Source organism: Nanorana parkeri, unplaced genomic scaffold, assembly GCF_000935625.1.
Source record: "Nanorana parkeri isolate BGI_ZX_2015 unplaced genomic scaffold, ASM93562v1 scaffold1170, whole genome shotgun sequence".
NCBI lineage: Eukaryota > Metazoa > Chordata > Amphibia > Anura > Dicroglossidae > Nanorana > Nanorana parkeri.
The window spans coordinates 325,157-343,645 of NW_017307438.1; the positions used below are offsets into that span (position 1 = coordinate 325,157).

The 18,489-nt window shown below is 48.6% G+C and overlaps 1 protein-coding gene across 1 annotated transcript in view; it reads left to right on the forward strand.

The window, feature by feature from the left end:
• GRAMD1A (GRAM domain containing 1A) overlaps positions 1 to 18,489 on the forward strand; it is an 89,945-nt gene that overhangs the window by 65,933 nt on the left and 5,523 nt on the right. The window contains 8 exon segments of the mRNA XM_018568316.1: positions 1,153 to 1,268; positions 2,623 to 2,758; positions 4,413 to 4,614; positions 9,297 to 9,452; positions 9,798 to 9,916; positions 11,887 to 12,023; positions 13,141 to 13,244; positions 16,114 to 16,290. Of these exon segments, the coding sequence (XP_018423818.1) occupies positions 1,153 to 1,268; positions 2,623 to 2,758; positions 4,413 to 4,614; positions 9,297 to 9,452; positions 9,798 to 9,916; positions 11,887 to 12,023; positions 13,141 to 13,244; positions 16,114 to 16,290 (1,147 nt within the window).

An 18,489-nucleotide genomic window follows, 5' to 3' on the forward strand; every position in this document is an offset into this window, starting at 1 on the left:
CCCAGATAACAGGGTGCAGATGACCATTGTAGGGCTTTGAAGAAAAAGGCTTGACCTTCAAAACACATCTCAAATATGCGCAATTTGAGACAGCAAATGAAAACACTACATCCATCCAGGTATGGACCTCCTCAGATCACCGAGTGCAAATGACCAACTGTTCAGCAACCATCTGTCACTGTCTCTATTGCGCTGAAGCGTTTTCAGAGCCCTACATTGGTCATCTGCACCTGGTAATCTGAGGAGGTCCATACCTGGATGGATGCAGTGTTTTATATGCTGTCTCAACTGCGCTTAGAGCTGATGCATTTTGAAGGTCAAGCCCTCTTCATCAGAACTTTAATTGGTCATCTGAGAGTCCTCATGACTCTCTGCTCTCCTACTTGTTTCTACCAACCGCGACCCCGTTTCTATTGACTTCTGAGGCCAGCATTCCATTACCTCACCACGGCTTGACCATCTTGCCCCTGGTCTTTTGTATCTCCCTGCCAACAATCTGAAGGAACTGGGTAACCAACCTGGGGACGTGGTGCAGCACAGTCCAATCCTCCATGCATGGGTCCCTGGTGATTACCTCCCATTCCTCAGATGCCGCTCCTTGGAGAACTCATAAACAGGATAGGATTCAGTTTGTTCCAGTACACTCCAGTACACGGGGTCCGTGACATGCTCATTGTGTTCTCAGCCTGTCCCATACGATTGTTTCTTGATAAGCTGCACACCTTTTATGGATGGATGGTTTGAAGTGCTCATGCATGGACGATATATCTCTGGTCATGGCCATGTCTTGTGCGTTTTTTTTTACAACGTTGTCAATTTTTAACTTGTGCCCAGAGGGGGTTTTTGTCCTTTTACATTATGAAAGGAGTTTATGATGGCAACATTTTCTATATGTGTATTGCAATGATAAAGACAAATGCAGTTTGATTAGCATAGCTCGTATTCACACCTTTTCTTCTCCGTTAAAGTCACCTGCAGTGAATGTCTTGTGAATGTCACAATAACGTCCTTCTAAACATGCCCCTTAGAAAGCGTCCTATGGCTAGTTCATTTTTGTCTCCTTATGATTGCGGAGAGGGTAGCTTTCAGGGTCACCGCGGTGGCTGTCCGTTAATATCACCGTCAACCGGTCTCTGTTTTCTTTGCCTCCAGACGCTGTCCCCCCGGGAGCTGTGGAACATCGTTCACCAATGTTACGGTACGGAGCTGGGCCTGACCAGCGAAGATGAGGACTATGCATCTCAGCGGGACCTGCTCAACGGCCTGGGGTGAGCACCACCATCTGAAGAGCGCCTGTCCCTCAGAATTTGCACCTTTCACATTTTTAAATGAAACCCACCAAGAATAAAATGCACCATAAAGTCCTTTTCCGATGAGTCCCCGAACAAAATCAGCGCATTCCTCCACCTTAAATGAAAAGGGGCTCACTAGAATGAAGTGACCACCAAGCCTATGGTATGTCAAAAAATATTAGGGCAGGGGTGGGCAACCTCCGTCCCTCCAGCTGTGATGAAACTACAAATCCCATGTTGCAACTCTGAATACTGTAAACAGGCTGGATCCCAGCCCGACACCCCTATCATGTTTCTCCGCTGCCCCTCTTACAGTCCCGGGACCAGCATCTCTGGCGTCGGTGGGAAGCTGGGGAGAAGAGCAGTGAATATCCGTTCACCGATCTCCTCCCCGTTCTATGGGACCGGCAGCGACACAGATTACATCACTTCCGGTCCCATAGCTGTCATTCCTCGGCTCCTGAAGCCTGCGATCTGCACTGCATTAGCTTATTTAGAGTGTAAAGGTGACACTGAGGGTCTTTTGGACTCCAGTATCACCTTTAAAGAGGACCTGTCACTAGCAAAATGCTATCACATGGTGGGCTTGTAAGCCTCCCTATGTAAAGGCAATTAAAGTAAAAAAAAAAACAGTTTTAAAAATAATATTAAATAATTTAAATGTAAAAATAATGTCAATTTTTTTTTAAAGTCCCCCGCCCCCGCTAGCACGCGTGTCATCACGTAAACGCGTCAGGTGCGCCTAGGTACGAAAACGATGATCGCGCTACACATGTTGGGTATCTCCGTGCATGCCGGAGTGAGTGCAATAATCCTAAGGCCAATATTTACACGTATCTTCTAACTGATGACCTGTGGGGGCTTTTAAAGCGTCGTCTATGGACTTTTTGGGGTACTGAAATTAGTTGCCGTTTCACGGACGCACACAATTTTTAACCCGGCCATGTTGGGTATCTATGTACTCGTGGTGACCTCATCTTTTATATGTTACCAAAAAAAAAATGGTTGTATATAGTGTTTTGGGGCGCTTAATTTAACTTAAGTGCATTTTTCACTTAATATTTGGGTTTGTTAAAAAGTTGCGCTAATGTCGTGCAGCATAAAAATTTGCAACCGCCAACATTTTATTCTACAGGGTCTCGGCTTTCAGAAAATATATCATTTTGGGGGGTTTTCATTGATTTTCAGGCCTAAAATGGGGATTATATCACAGGTACAAAAAATGGAGGGGGGAAAGTCCTCGGTCATGAAGGGGTTAATTTCAAGGACAGGGTAACTACACATCATAAGACTTCTATGGCTTATATGAATATTGCGTTTTTCATTGTAGGGGGAGCGAGGATTTTCCGGAATGCACAGATCTGAGCGACACCTCCTCCAGGGGCGACACCAAACTTGGCAGCATCTCTCGCTTGCCGGCCGCCGACTCCTTCACCTCTCTCGCCAGCAGCGATAGTATGCTAATGGTAAGACATCTTCTGGAGCTGGTAGATAAAGAAAAAAAACTGTGACAGAATTCTTTCATGTCACCATTTTTTTAAACAGGACTAGAGAAGCTGACTAGCAGGTCACTTCATAACCAGCTTTAAAGCCGAACTTCTGGCATTCAGCTTGTTCAGCCAGTCTTGTGATCCAGGCATTGCTGCCAGACTGCACAGCCAGGTCCTGCACTCTCTGTGACCTGCATGAAGGCTGCACTGCATTGGAGCAATACAGCCTGATTGAGTGGCCAACCTTGACTGTGATAGGAGATGTTACAGACTTTCCCCTGTGTGTTTTTTTTTCTTTTTACAACAAAGGGGCAAAGGAAAGCCTGGAAACTATGTGAGGAGGTGCTCCACCTGCTGGCCTAAAAGGAGAATTGAATTTATTAATGCAAAAAATAAAATAAAAAAAAATAATTATTATTAAAAAATATATATATATACACACACACACACTATATTGCCAAAAGTATTGGGACGCCTTTACACGCACATGAACTTTAATGGCATCCCGGTCTTAGTCCGTAGGGTTCAGTATTGAGTTGGCTCCGCCCTTTGCCGCTATAACAGCTTCAACTCTTCTGGGAAGGCGTCCACAAGGTTTAGGAGTGTGTCTATGGGAATGTTGGACCATTTGTGAGGTCAGGTACTGATGTTGGAGGAGAAGGCCGGGCTCGCAGTCTCCGCTCTAATTCATCCCAAAGGTGTTCTATCGGGTTGAGGTCAGGACTCTGTGCAGGCCAGTCAAGTTCCTCCACCTCAAACTCGCTCATCCATGTCTTTATGGACATTGCTTTGTGCACTGGTGCGCAGTCATGTTGGAACAGGAAGGGGCCATCCCCAAACTGTTCCCACAAAGTTGGGAGCATGAAATTGTCCAAAATGTCTTGGTATGCTGATGCCTTAAGAGTTCCCTTCACTGGAACTAAGGGGCCAAGCCCAACCCCTGAAAAACAACCCCACACCATAATCCCCCCTCCACCAAACTTTACACTTGGCACAATGCAGTCAGGCAAGTACCGTTCTCCTGGCAACCGCCAAACCCAGACACGTCCATCGGATTGCCAGACAGAGAAGCGTGATTGGTCACTCCAGAGAACACGTCTCCACTTCTCTAGAGTCCAGTGGCGGCGTGCTTTACACCGCGGCATCGCACGCTTTGCATTGCACTTGGTGATGTGCGGCTCGGATGCAGCTGCTCGGCCATGGAAACCCATTCCATGAAGCTCTCTACGCACTGTTGTTGTGCCAATCTGAAGGCCACATGAAGTTTGGAGGTCTGTAGCTATTGACTCTGCAGACAGTTGGCGACTTCTGCGCACTGTGCGTTGACGTGGCCGACCACTTACTGGCTGATGTGCTGTTGTTCCCGGTTGCTTCCACTTTGTTATAATACCCGTAACAGGTGACCGCGGAATATTTAGTAGCCAGGAAATGTCACGGAACACCTGAATCCAATGATTTGGAGGGGGAGGGGCCAAATACTTTTGGCAATATAGTGTATATATATAATTTTTTTAAATAAAGTTTAAACAAAACTGCCGCAACCCCACATTGCCTTCAATCTTTAGTTCCTGTCTATTTGCAGCTGGTGGTAGTTTTTTTTTCTCCACCCAGTGATGGTTCTTCCTTTCAGACAGCAGAGGATTTGATCGGACATTCGGACGCCTTGTCAGATTCCCAGCTGGACGGTTCTTCAAGCCAGACGGTGACCCCCCTCTCAGAGATGGCCGGGACGGGATTGCTGGACTCCATGCCTTCCCTGGACCGCCTGCCCAGTGAGGATCTGCCCACCGACCTGAGCAACAACTCCAGCCCAAGCTCCACCCAGGATGAGGGTCAGTGCGGCAATCTGTTTTATTTTATGTACTTGTCTATGTGGTAACAGTAGCAGCTGTCATACATCACCCGAAAGCAAGAAATGTGATTGTCCTATGCTCCTCAGCTCCATCTAGTGGCCATAATGCGCTATTTTCCTAATATTACAGAAAATATCATAAGAATGTTTGTTTTTGCCTCTATTCTCACAGAACAAACATTTGCCGAGTTTCACAGAATAATTGGCTCTGTGAAATGTTTATAAATACACCCCTGAATCTATGATTCTACTACAAAGCATTGCAAATTATTTAGAAATTAAATAAAAGGCGTTTTCTTATTTTTTTTAAAAATGCGTTTAATGCAACACTAAAACAATTACGGGAAACGTAAGGATTAAAAACAAATATTTGTATATATTATTGAATTAAAAAACACATTTAAATCGTAATTAAAGAACTATGAGATGAGTGCTTTCCACTCACCTCATAGTTCTAGCCGACCTGTGACAATGAGACTGTCACAGGTCGGCTCAGTAGATCGGGAGGTGAGAGAACACATACCGGCGTTCGCTCACCTCTCGATCCTGTCACAGCTCTCGGCCCGTGACAAGGGAGGGGCTGGATTCCCCCCTCCCCGCTCCGATCCTCCAGCGCTGACTGGCGGAACGGACGGGGGAGGGGGCGGGTACAGTTGGCTCTGACTCTAGATAGGCAGAGCCAGCTGTCAGTCACGCAGCTGGGCGGATCCAGACACAATTGTCGGGATCCGCTTCAGCTGCGGCGTCTCAGTATACCGCGAGCTACAGCTCCCTATATACTGAGCCTAGGGTGATGGGAGGACGCTAGTTTGTGTCCTCCCGTTACCCTAAGGAGAACTATGGGGAAAAGCCTTAACCCCATAGTTCTCCTTTTAAGTGGAAGAACAAGTTAATTAGACTGATCAGGGTAAACTAAGGGGTTAAAGAGAAACGAATTATATTTAAAAACATATATATATATTTTATTGGGGTTTTTCTTTCCACTTGTCAGGTTGCTTTAACCAACATCATGGGCAGATGGAAGCTCATCCCTTTGATCTGTGGATGAATGAAACAGAGTAGACATAAAAATAACACTGTTGCTTCTTTCTTTCTCCAGTCTGAGCAATATTTATTAACAATTTGTCAGACGGTCAAGTTTTTTTTTTTTCTAGCAGCAGCTTCTACATTTACACAGCAACTCCCGCCTATCATTTTGACAGCCGGGAATAGCTGGCTAGTGATGGGCTCAGGCGTGTTCGCAGCCCCACGTGCCGAGCACGCCAGGAAGCTGACAGCGCCAATTACAGGTACTGAGACATTATCCCGGTCCGCAGCTGCAGAGATCGGGAAATGTCTCAGTGCCTATGATTGGCGCTGTCAGCTTCCTGTCGTGCTCGGCACGTGGAGCTGCGAACACGCCCGAGCCCCATCACCATTGCTGGCAAGTGTGAGGGGGGATGGGCAGCTGGGCAGAATGACACACATGTCATTTGTGTTTGATTACGTTTTTTGTTTTTTTTCTGGACTACTGTAGCGTGTCTACAACTGGTAAAATAAATTTGTATTTCCTGTTACATTAATATGATAATTATTTAGATAGATGATATACACTGAGTGGCCAGTTTATTATGACCACCTGACGTTTGTAGGCAAATTAGCTATAATTTGGCGCTGAAGTTGCTAGAGGGCCAGACCATATTAGCTCCGACATATACCGCAGTGTTTAGCAGGACTTGTCACGCTGTTTATAGCAGTCGCTGCCCCGAAGTGTTTAGTGTAACCACAACCGTTCTATGGAATATAACGATAAGCCGAAGCGCGGGACCCGGGCTGTGGGAGTCTTTCATGATCTGCACTGCTGTACAAATGATTGAAGAACGTTTAGTTGCGGAAAAGCAGTTGCACTGTGAAGATGAGAGCGCCGCTTCTGGTGACCGACCTCATCAGAGGACAGGCACTAGAAGGGGCGCCAGAACATCGGACAGGCACCAGGTTTTAGAGGGGTGTCCATTTTTCTGTCACATTGTGATGCCCCTTGCTGAACAGTTGAAATGAGCTTAGCCAGTTGGAGAATGGTTACGGTCAGTCGGAGCTGACCCATATGGTTTGCCCAAGTCAACTTTTTCTTTACAACTGGCTTGGAGAAGGTTTGTCTACTATGGTCTTACCCAACCATTGTAGACATGGACTACCTGAGCTTTCTTGGGGTGAAAGTTGATCAACTTGGTAGATAGATGTCACCAGCACAGGTAAAGTATTGTTACCCCAAGTGCTTGTTTATTTAAAAAGCCATGTCATCAGAACTAGAGTTTTCGGGGCCACACGGGGTCCCCTTCAACAGGCTCAGCAATTACATTGTACGGATTTACTCTCTCTGCTGCCCCAAGGCCAGGCTCTTTAATGCACCCCTCTACCCGCCAAAAAGGACCCCCAACATGGAGAATGGCAGACCTGCAGGCTGCAAACAAAACAAGCGGCGGCTTCCCCGCTGTACATTTAGCTCTGCTTGCCCAAAGCAGGGCTAAATGTAGAAAACAACTACCCGCCCGACACCCGGAACTGCATGTCCCGGGCATCGGGAGATAGGAATTCCACACCCTATTTCCCTCTACTCCCTGGTGTCCTGAGGCCGGGCCTTGGTTGGCCTTGTGGGAAATTCGGCCCTGAGTGCGGCAAGGCAACTCTACGTTTGTTCCAGTGTTGATCAACTGACGCTACTGTATACCCTGTGAGGGGTCTGCATTGGGATGTCTGCTAACTGCTCCCCCCTCCAAGACGTTTGGACCACAGATAGATCGTTCTGATGGTAGATGCTGGTCTTGCGATCCGATCCCTGTTGCCAGTCCCTGTCCAGATCCAATCCCTGTGACCTACACTGCACTTGACCCATACAGCCTGACTGTGCAGCCAACAATAAAGGAGTGCAGGCTGATGAGATCTCTTTTCAGGAAGGCTCTCTCTGATTGAAACCTCAAACAGAGCAATCAGATAAGGAAGGGTAACTATAGAGCCAATGATATATTATGGTGTGTGGGTTGAGTGTGAAACACAGTCACTGTGCAGAAGAAAGAAGGAAGGAAGCAGAGACTTCATATGTAATGAGGAAGTTTATCTACCTATATATTAATACAACCTGGACAAAAGCAGATGGGAAGCAGCAAAGCTTCTTCTTTTCGGGGCGGAATGGGCGGCTTTTCAATATACAGCCAATGGGAGTTTTCCTGATCTCACTGACAGGCTTACCACTCTCGCAATGTTCTCCCAGTAAATAGATTGAGCAGCGCGGCTGCCCCAGAGGTGTCTGGGTAATAGGATGTCTTGGCGGGGCTTATGTCATCTCTCTGATTAATCTCTCCGCCATGATTTATCTTATCATCCTAAACATCTGGAGCCGGATAACAAGGCCAGCTGGGGCGGGTAGGAGGATGCCTTTCCCTGCCTGCCGGCTGCCTGTTGCTGAGCTGCACTCGGGTTATGAACATCCAACAGTCTGCTTTACTTTAACCAAATTGGCATTAGCACTCTCTCCGTATACATAACTAGCAACATTTCAGAGTGATCTCCCGAGGCACTTCAATGTCAAAGAGGATTAAAACATGAAACATGTCAAGGTAGAAAGACAAAATACAGCAGCACCCCCAGCCCCTGAAGACATCCGCTAGGTATTGCCACCTCCAGCTGTGTTACCTCTCTTCCTGAAGGCCGCAGAGTCTGTTGCCCCTCCTGTGAAGAAGCACAAGCTTTGTTAACCTGGCTCTTTAGGACCATCATGCTTGGTTGTCCCTTCCACCCTCCCCCAAGGCTCTTTTAACCTGTCCATCAGGATCACAGGATCAGTTGCTGCTCTAAGGACCACTGTCTTTCTTCCCCTGCCCCTAAGGACCAAAGGCTCTGTTTCTTCCATCCCAAGGACCACAGACTCTTCCTTCCCATCCCAAGGACCACAGGCTCTGTTCCTTCCCACCCCAAGGACCACAGGCTCTGTTCCTTCCCAACCCAAGGACCACAGGCTCTGTTCCTCCCCCCATCCCAGGGCCCACAGGCTCTTCCTTCCCATCCCAAGGACCACGGGCTCTGTTCCTTCCCATCCCAAGGACCGCAGGCTCTTCCTTCCCATCCCGAGGACCACAGGCTCTGTTCCTTCCCATCCCAAGGACCACAGGCTCTTCCTTCCCATCCCAGGGACCGCAGGCTCTGTTCCTTCCCATCCCAAGGACCACAGGCTCTGTTCCTTCCCAGCCCAAGGACCGCAGGCTCTGTTCCTTCCCATCCCAAGGACCGCAGGCTCTTCCTTCCCATCCCGAGGATGACAGGCTCTGTTCCTTCCCATCCCAAGGACCACAGGCTCTGTTCCTTCCCACCCCAAGGACCGCAGGCTCTTCCTTCCCATCCCGAGGATCACAGATTCTATTGCCCTGCGCCCATTGACTACAAGCCACATTGCCCCCCTTCCTTCCCATATCCATCAGCTAAAACTGAATGAATGGGAACGTCTTTATTTATATGTGTCATTTTATGGCAGATTGACTCTTTTATATGATTGATTTTCAGCAGTGAGAGTAATTCTACATTCCTGATGACTTTTTGGTTGTTCTATTTCATACGGTTACCAGTAAAACAGACTTTGCACCTAAAACTATCTTCTTTTTAAGAACTTCCATGTTGTTTTTCTCTTTTCAGATGCCGACGCAGTCTCTAAAGATGCCCTGTCTTCAGACTTGCCCGGCAGACTTCACATCAACGCCGTGTATCACGTTGGCGCAGAGCGCCTGCAACATGCATTGGCCTTCGACACGAGATTCATGAGCGAGTTCATGGAAAAGAGGAAGTTCACAGGTCAGAGGCCCTTCTGCCATCTTCCCCCCCCCCCACACACACACACATTTGTCACTAGAACAGGTGTCGCCAATGGAAGATTTCCCTTCTGTTCCTGTTCTGGTGACACCTGCTTAATTTAACATTTGCCACTACTTTCTGTCTCTGTCCGTCCCCCCATCCCCCATCAACATGCTACTGCCAACCCAAAGATCATTGTTTTCTATGGACAGTCAGGTGGAATTGCTAATTGCCAGCCGGAAGCCTTCCATGCACTGCGTTCTTGTTACTCCGTCCCTTGGCTTCCTAGACAGCAAATGGTGCCACGTTCACCTATAATCTCCTGATTCCCTCTTCTCTTCACAGACGTCATAGTGAACCCCTGGGAGAGGGACAGCAGCGGAAAGCAAACCCGTGTTCTTAATTACACCATTCCTATTAATAATCCTCTGGGACCAAAAACAGCCCCCGCAGTGGAGACTCAGGTATGGTGCCCATCGGACCTTGTATTAAGATACAGGAGGAAGCGAGACATGTGCAGGCTTTGTTCAAGAACCCCCATCTTGGGTGGGGGGGCTTTGGTTGTAGGTGTGCTTTAAAACCGTGTTCAGGTTGTATATGAGCAGTGTGCACAGCACTATTGAAGCCTTTAAAGCTTTCGCTCTCTTTGACGTACGTTGGTGCAGGGGCGTCCCAAGGCTGGGTGACACCCGGAGCGGTAACCGAGTGTCACCCAGCCGAGACGTCACTGCGCATGCGCGTGTCAGTATGCTGATACCTGCCAGCGGCCATCTTGGTGATGGACGCCGGCAGAGAGAGGAGGGGACAGTCACCCGGCGGGATAAGGTATGCCGCCGGGCCCCCTCCTCTCTCCTGATACTGTCGGTATACTGTCCATGACCGAGCGCCCGACTTTTCAGAGGGGGGTGACACCAAAATGACTGTGAGTCATTTTGATGTCACCCCTCCAATGGTGGCACCCGGGTGCGGGCCGCACCCCCCTTGTGACGCCACTGCGTTGGTGGCAGTTGGGACCTTTAAACAGACTCCCAGCTGCCATAGCAGCCAGGAGCTCATTTACCTTCCTTCTGCAGGCTGTCGGCTTTTTACTAGAAGTGATTTGGGCATCTGTAAAGCCGCCCCAATCGTTTCTACAGCCTGCGGAAGGTGCCATTTCCCTGCCTGACACCCCTCCCCCACCTTCCTGCCAAACCATGTATCCAGGGCTCCACTGCCCCTCCTGGGCAGCCAGGGTGCCCATGTTTGGCATCAGCCGGGGGGGGGAGAGGGAAGCAGAGGATAACCAGTGAACACCCCTTTGCTAATGGCCTTTGCAGTGAATGAAGCCAGAAGCGACAAGCTCTTCATCACTTCCCGTATCAGTGCTGCAGGGGAAGAAGCTAGGTAACCACAATCTGTGCTTAATTAGCTTTGGTGGACTGCAGAGGTAACAATAGGGGTTCAATAGGCCCCTGATGTCTCCTTAGAGAGAACCTATATATATGTATGGGATATGTGATGGAATGGGACATGTGAATATCTTCTGTTCCAAGAAGGCTTTATTGTGCTATGCAATGATTCCATTGGTGGCCTTTTGTCCCTTCCCACCATAACCTGTATGGTTATAATAGGTTCCACACCCTATTCAATGGAAGCCATGGCTTCCATATACTGCACCGATGATGAAAAACCTGAAACTAGGGATGCACCGATACCAATACTATTATCAGTGTTGGTGCCAATACCGAGTATTTGGGCGAGTACTCGTACTCCCCCAAATGCTCTGATACTTACCTCTGAAACATGAACTTCCGGTCAGAGGGAGATCTCCCTCTGACCAACAATGCTGGGGGAACCTGGAACCGGCTTCCTTTCCAATCAGGAAGCCGGGCGGTGGGTTATGACCCGCCTCACAGCTTCCTGATTGGCTAGGAATCCAGGCTGCCCTTGTTGGTAGGCAGCCTGGCTTCCTAACCAATAGGGAAACTGGGGCGGCACATAATGACTGGCGTCCCGGCTTCCTGATTGGTCAGGAAGCCGGGCTGCCTAGTAACAAGTGAAGCCGGCTTCCTAGCCAATCAGGAAGCTGGATGGCACCTCATGACGTGCCGCCCAGCTTCCTGATTGGCCAGGGGGCCAGGCAGCATCAGAAAGTGAAGCCGGTGTTCTTCCGCTAGAACACTGACTTCACAGGCAATCAGGAAGCTGGCCGACGGGTCATGATGGGGCAAATGTAGCTCTGGGACATGGGGCTCCGCCCACCGTCCTGAAATGAGGAATTCTCTTATTTTTGGGATACGTGATGGGATGAGACACCTGGTCCTTGGGATGGGGAGGACACACAATACCTTCTGATCTAAGAAGGCTTTACTGTGCTATGTACTGATTGGGTTGGAGGGCATTTGATTCCTTTAGCCCGTTCTCACCTGTATGGTTTCTTCTGCCCGTCTCACAGACTCTCTACCATCTGAAGGGCTCGGCGTCCGTCCTAGACACACAAGTCGTGACGCAGGGCATCCCCTACCAGGATTATTTTTACACTGCACATCGGTACTGCATCTCCAGCGTGGCCAAGAATAAAGCTCGTCTCAGGTAACCCACTCGTGAGTCATCCCGGCAGCCTACGTGTTTCGCCAACACTCCTGATGGCTAAAAAGAGGGAGCCCGCTGTGCAACCCACCAGCCCTCCGCTTACTCATCGCGGCGGATCCCCCTCAGCTGCTGTCCTCCGCCGCGGCTGACAGCTCATTAACGGCCCCCACTCCCAGCCATCAGGATGTTGACAGACTGACGTCTTTTATCATGCCACCTACATATCGTATTCATCATCCCTAACAGCTACATGTATTTCAGATGCCGTCTAATGCGCTCTTACCTACAAAAGAGAAAAAAAAGTTTTTTTTGTTTTTTTTTCCACAGCCGTATAACTTTTTTTTTTAGCAATTCTCATTATTTTGCAGAAAGTTCTTCTTCTCTCAAGATTAACAAAACATCGCTGCTTGCTATTGGTTAAAGGCAATCTCCAGGCAGATATAAAATGAAGGGCTCCCGCCAGCGGCGTAACTAGAAATCACGGGGCCCCATAGCAAAATGTTGTATGGGGCCCCGTGATTGCTAGTTATGCCACTTGCAGAGCCCACCTGATATACCAAACAGCCCACCTGAGAGTGACCCTGCAAGCCCACCATAGACTCTCTATAGTGGGCTCTGCAGGGTCTCAGATGGGCTGCACACCTCTTACCTGTCAGCACTGTCCTCCACCGTGGTCGCCGGGCCCCGCCTCCTCTTCCGTCCCCGGGCCTCGCCTCCTCTTCTATAGACGGGCCCCGCCTGCTCTTAGGTCGCTGGCCAGTGATGTAAGAGGTGGCGGGGTTGCTCTTAGGCGGGCCCCGCCTCCTCCTTCACTGCGAACGCCGGCCTCTTCTGCCGCAGCTCCTGGCTGTCACTGACACAGCTCCGCAGCGGCTGTGATGGGAAACGCGCGGCGGCCGCTGCACTCATCACTGACAGGTTGTCAGGGCTCTTCACAGCCGCTGCTGAGTTGTGTCAGCGGCAGCCAGCACCCCTACATGCCATAGCTACCCAGGCGGCCCACACGGCCCTGGCCGGGTTCCATAGCGGCCGCCTTGAATATTTAAAAGCTGTGCATGTTCCCACCTTCCGTCTAGTTTGGTGTTCACAATACTCAGTGTTTGCTCTTCATCATTAGGGTGTCTTCAGAGATCTGTTACCGAAAACAGCCTTGGAGCCTGGTACGGACGATCATCGAGAAGAACTCCTGGAGCGGGATGGAGGAGCACTTTTCTCAGCTAGGTAGGTCACATGACTGTCTGCAGAAAGGCTGTTGATGATTTGGGGTTTAAATCTTGTGGGTAGAAATATAGTCTCCCATCTCCCGCTGACCCTGGCAGTGAGCTGTTGGGCTCTCATAGTCATCAGTGCCATTTTAAAGGCAAGCAACGGAGTAGAGATGAGGGAACCAGTTCATGTGCATCACAACTCATGGCGAACTAGCCAGATAGGGAACTGTTACAGTGGGAGCACGTGGCAACCCAACTAGTGATTGGTGACCCAATCACTCGGTGAACCGGTACATTGGAGGACCCAGCAAGTCATTGAACTGGGATAGTGACAACGCATGGTGATCCAATCGGTTGGTGAAGTGGTAGACTGAAAACATTGGGGTGACTCAGCCAATCAGAGAACTGGTAAAGTGGGAACTCATGGTGACCCAATTGAGCAGGGAACTGATGCATTGGAAACATGGGGTGACCCAGCCAGTCAGAGAACTGGTGTGGTGGTAACTCATGATGACCAAATCAGTAAGGGAACTGATACACTGGAAACATGGGGTGACCCAGCAAGTCAGGGAACTGGTATAGTGGTATCTCATGGTGACCCAATCAGTCAGTGAACTGGTACATTGGAAACAAGGCGCGACCCGGCCAGTCAGAGAATTGGTACAGTAGGAACTTTTGGTGACCCAGATAATCGATGTTCTAGTATAGTGGTCCAAACGACACCCCTTGTGTAACATTGCATCCCTTTTATGAGAGTACGGGACAGCTAATAGGAAAGTATAATGTTTAATTATAAGTCTGAGATCTCCTTGAGCTTGAGCTTCCTCTATGGGGTTCCTGCTGCACCCGTTAAATATCTGGAGTAAGGAACTCCATTTTACCAAACCAGCCGGTGCATCAAAATTCATGATAATGCAGCAAGTGTGAAGGTGGAACTCCAATCAAGATCCTTTGGCAGTGTAAACGGCTCCCTTCTATGTATATCACCTGTGTATGTATCACCTGTGTATGTATCACCTGTGTATGTATCACCTGTGTATGTATCACCTGTGTAGGTAGCTGTTTGCCTGGAGTTCGGCTTTAACATGCAGCTCAGCTCTCCTACAACTTAATAGGGAGGCATTCAAACTAGCTGCAGATGTCGCTGTTTGGCCCACTTTGAAGAAGTCAAAAGAGGAAACATTCGTCTCCCTCTCTGCAGGTCCCCAGATTGGTTGTGTTAAGTGTAAACACTTTGGTTATTCCTGGTATTGCCGAGCTCTGGAACGTCAAGCCTTTGATGTATTATTAATGGCCATTAGTGGATTTAGCGGAGCTTTTGTGTCCGTGCCGCGAGTTATCCCGACCCCGCTCAGCTGACGTTTCCTTTTGTGTGAATGTAAATATAAATATTTCATGCGGAGTGTATGTAGGCAGCTGGTAAACATAGCTGGAAGAAAAGGGAGCAGGCGAGGGCTGTGTAAAGCCTTAGCCCTTATCTGAAAGCAGCCATGCCAACTGGTGCCCTTTCCAAATACACAGAGAGGGGTATTTACAAAGATCACTGACATAATTGTACTTTTATTCTAAGTTTTTCAAATTAAATGGAGAGCTATAAATAGTTTTGATAGCCTCCTGTAACCTCAACACTGAGGAAGGAAGGGGTAGCACCAGGGCCGGATTTACTATCTCTGCTGCCCCAATGCCAGGCTCGTCAATGCGCCCCCCTGTATGCAGGCTGCATACAAGTGATCTCGGCGACATCGCCGAGATCACTTGTAAAAAACAAGCGGCAGCTTCCCCGCTGTACATTTAGCTCTGCTTGCTTAAAGCAGGGCCTAAAGGAGAACTATGAGGCAAGTGAAAATCACTCAGCCTCATAGTTCTAGCCAACCTGTGACAATGAAACTGTCACAGGTCGGCTCAATAGATCGGGAAGTGAGCGAACACATACCGTCGCTCGCTCACTTCTCGATCTATCCCTGCAGAGAGACATGACTGTCACTCACGGCTCCCTGCAGGTATTCCCCCCTCCCCCTGTCTGATCCTCCAGCGCTGACTGGCGGAACGGACGGGGGAGGGGGCAGGTACAGCTGGCTCTGCCTCTAGATAGGCAGAGCCAGCTGTCAATCCCGCAGCTGGGTGGATCCAGACAGTATTGTCGGGATCCGTGCCGGCTGCGGCGTCTCAGTATACCGCGAGCTGTAGCTCCCTATATACTGAGCTTTGGGTGACGGGAGGACGCTAGTTTGTGGTCTCCCGTGACCATTAGGAGGACTATGGGGAAAAGCCCTGACCCCATAGTTCTCCTTTAATGTAGAAAACAACAAGCACCCGGCACCAGGAACTGCATATGCCAGGTGTTGGGAGATAGGAATTCCACACCCCTGCTGCCCCTCTACTCCCTGCTGCCCCGAGGCCAGGCCTCGGTTGGCCTTGTGGGAAATCCGGCCCTGGGTAGCACTGTGAGCCACTTGGAGCTCTTTAACTTTGCCCAGCCCCATCACTGTTTGAACATGCTTTCTATAAGAGAGAGTGATGGCCTAATCGGTATGTTTCTCCTCCTTCATTGTCCAATCACAGGGTGGGGGTGGCTTCTGGGCAAGGTTGTATTGTTTATTTGGTGTATAACTTACAAGGAGGTCCATGGACTAGCTGTGCTGTCTGGAAGGGATGCCTGAATAAGCAGAATATTTTCTCTGTGTATGTAGTGTTTGTGTGGAGAGTTCACTTTTAAGATGAGAATAGATACATTTATAGACAAACTTCTACCTCGGGGTTCCCCCATTTTTTTTACACATTTATAGACAAAGTAGGAGAACCCTTTAAAGTTCTGCCTCTGACTCCGCCTCCTTCTGAATCCTGTTGACTTATGATTTTCTTTCCCTTTTGAACCCTCTCAGCTGATGCGGTCGTCAGGTTTGAACAGTCGTGCGTGGAGGAGCTGGGCGGAAGAGAAAAGCCAACCTTACGTCGCCGTAAACGGACGCTGAGCTGGAAAAACCACCACGCTGACCCCCTGAGCGTCATCCCACCGCCGCTGGAGAGTGAGAGGGTGGTCCGTCACTCCAGAACGTCGGGTAAGAGAAAAGTCACCATTTGTGCTTCTTTGGTTCCCAAGTGAGACATACATGGAAGTCAGTGAAGGGTCGGGAACAGTGGACCTTCTCCTGCTTAATTTGATATTTATTTTTGGATCCTCAGTCCCGGTTGACCTCGTTAGCACGAGGGGTCGTTACGCTGTCTCTAATCCAATTACCGCATGCTGTAGTTAAGGTTACCGTGTTCTTGTTTTGGTAATTAAGGCTCAAAATCTTCCAGACTGAACATTTGTGTTCCACTGTAATTAAAGGGCAGGGCACCTTGGGAGCATGTCCTTATTTCATTAAAGCCAACTCCATCCAGCACTAGACACATCCAAATGTCTGAATCCCAATGCATCCGAATGTGTTTAAATCTGAATTTCCGTTTCTGTATTTCGGATCCAGTCCGAATTCAGTTCAAAAACGGAACTGAATCGGGCATGTGACTTTTCTGGCCAATCAGATGTGTTTTTTGGTTTAATGCATCCGAATGGGTCTGAATATGAATTTTCGTTACGTCACACAAAAGGTTTGAACTTGATGGACCTGTGTCTTTTTTCAACCTCAAATACTATGTAACTATGTAACATGGGAGCCATATACATATAATACTAAAGTTGAGGCTCCCAGACCGGTATGGAATTCGGGAATCCGAATTTCCGAATTGCTTTCGGGAGCTCCCGACTGCCATACGGATCTGGGAGGCTCAGCTTTAGTAATATATCTATATGGCTCCCAGACTCGAATGGCATTTAGGATCCGAATTTCCGAATCGCATTCGGGAGCTCCCGAATGCCATTCGGGTCTGGGAACCTCAGCTTTGCTAATATATGTATATGGCTCCCAGACCCGAGCTCCCGAATGCAATTCAGGTATTTCGGATCCCAAATGCCATTCGGGTCTAGGAGATTCAGCTTCAGTATTAATATCTGTAGGTGGTTTTCTGTGGTAGTCGTAACGAATATTCGTTCGCAAACTTATCCGAAACTAACGAAAATTCGGATTTCGAAACCCCGAACCGAATTGAATTTCGGACCCGAAGCCCGAAATAACTAAATATCCGAACCGGACCAAATTTTTCCACAGCTTGCATGTCTATCCAGCACTAATACTGTAGCTCTGAGTAGGCTGGACTGTTGTATTTCTTGCTGGGCAATGTAGCAAGGTTTCCCCATGATAATTTGTATCCTTTCCAGAAGGCCAAAACTATGGCAGGTGGATTCCTCAAATATTGCTGTCCTACATTTTGGACAATCCACTGGTGGGACACCACTAATTCGGCTTTGTAATGATCACAACTGCTGGACAAGATATGAAATTCTGACCTGCAAAATGTCTGAAGTCACCTTGACAGCTATCACAATAGACTAAAAAACACTATGTGGACACCCCTGACAATGATTGTGTTCAGGTGCACAAAACCAGCTCCATATAGACATGGTTTGGCCAGCTTGGTGTGGAGGAACTCGAGTGTCCTGCACAGAGCCCTGACCCTAACCCTACTGAACACCTTTGAGATGAATTGCAAATGCCAGGTTCAGCACAAATTCCCATAGACACCCTCCAAAATCTTGTGGAAAGCCTTTCCAGAAGAGTGGAGGCTGTTGAAGCAACAAAAGGGGGGCCAGTTCAATATTAATGGCCATGGTTTTGGAATGCAGTGTCCAGAGAGCCCATATAGGTGTGATGGTCAGGTGTCCACCAACTTTAGGCAAGAAATTCTGCATAATATCAGCATTATTCTGTGATATTTGGGTGGTCTTTAGCTCCGTAATCTAAGCCATACGTATTTATGTGGCAGGATGGTAGTGGGCCTTATGCTGTGCTGCCATATATATGCGAATGGCCATCATCGCTGTTTTGTGCTGAGAGCGTGTTCAATCACGTGGCCCCAGCACTGTGACCGCACTCTGACCAACACTATCAGTGACTGTCAACACTGACCGCACTGTCACCGAGTCACTTAGCAATAATTGTAAGCCTGTAGGATGTTTTTCCAGTCACAGTGATCACATGGTTCGGAAGCCCAGTGGGGTTACGATCCACTTAAGGGGCCCTGGAGGGGAAGGGGGTGGGGGTGGAAAGGCGTTAAAGCGTTATAAAGGTATAGGTGATGTTTTGTTCTATTGTTTTGGGTGTTTTGTTGGGTTTTGGGGGTATTTAAAAAAAAAGCTGCATATCAATTTTTTTTTTGGG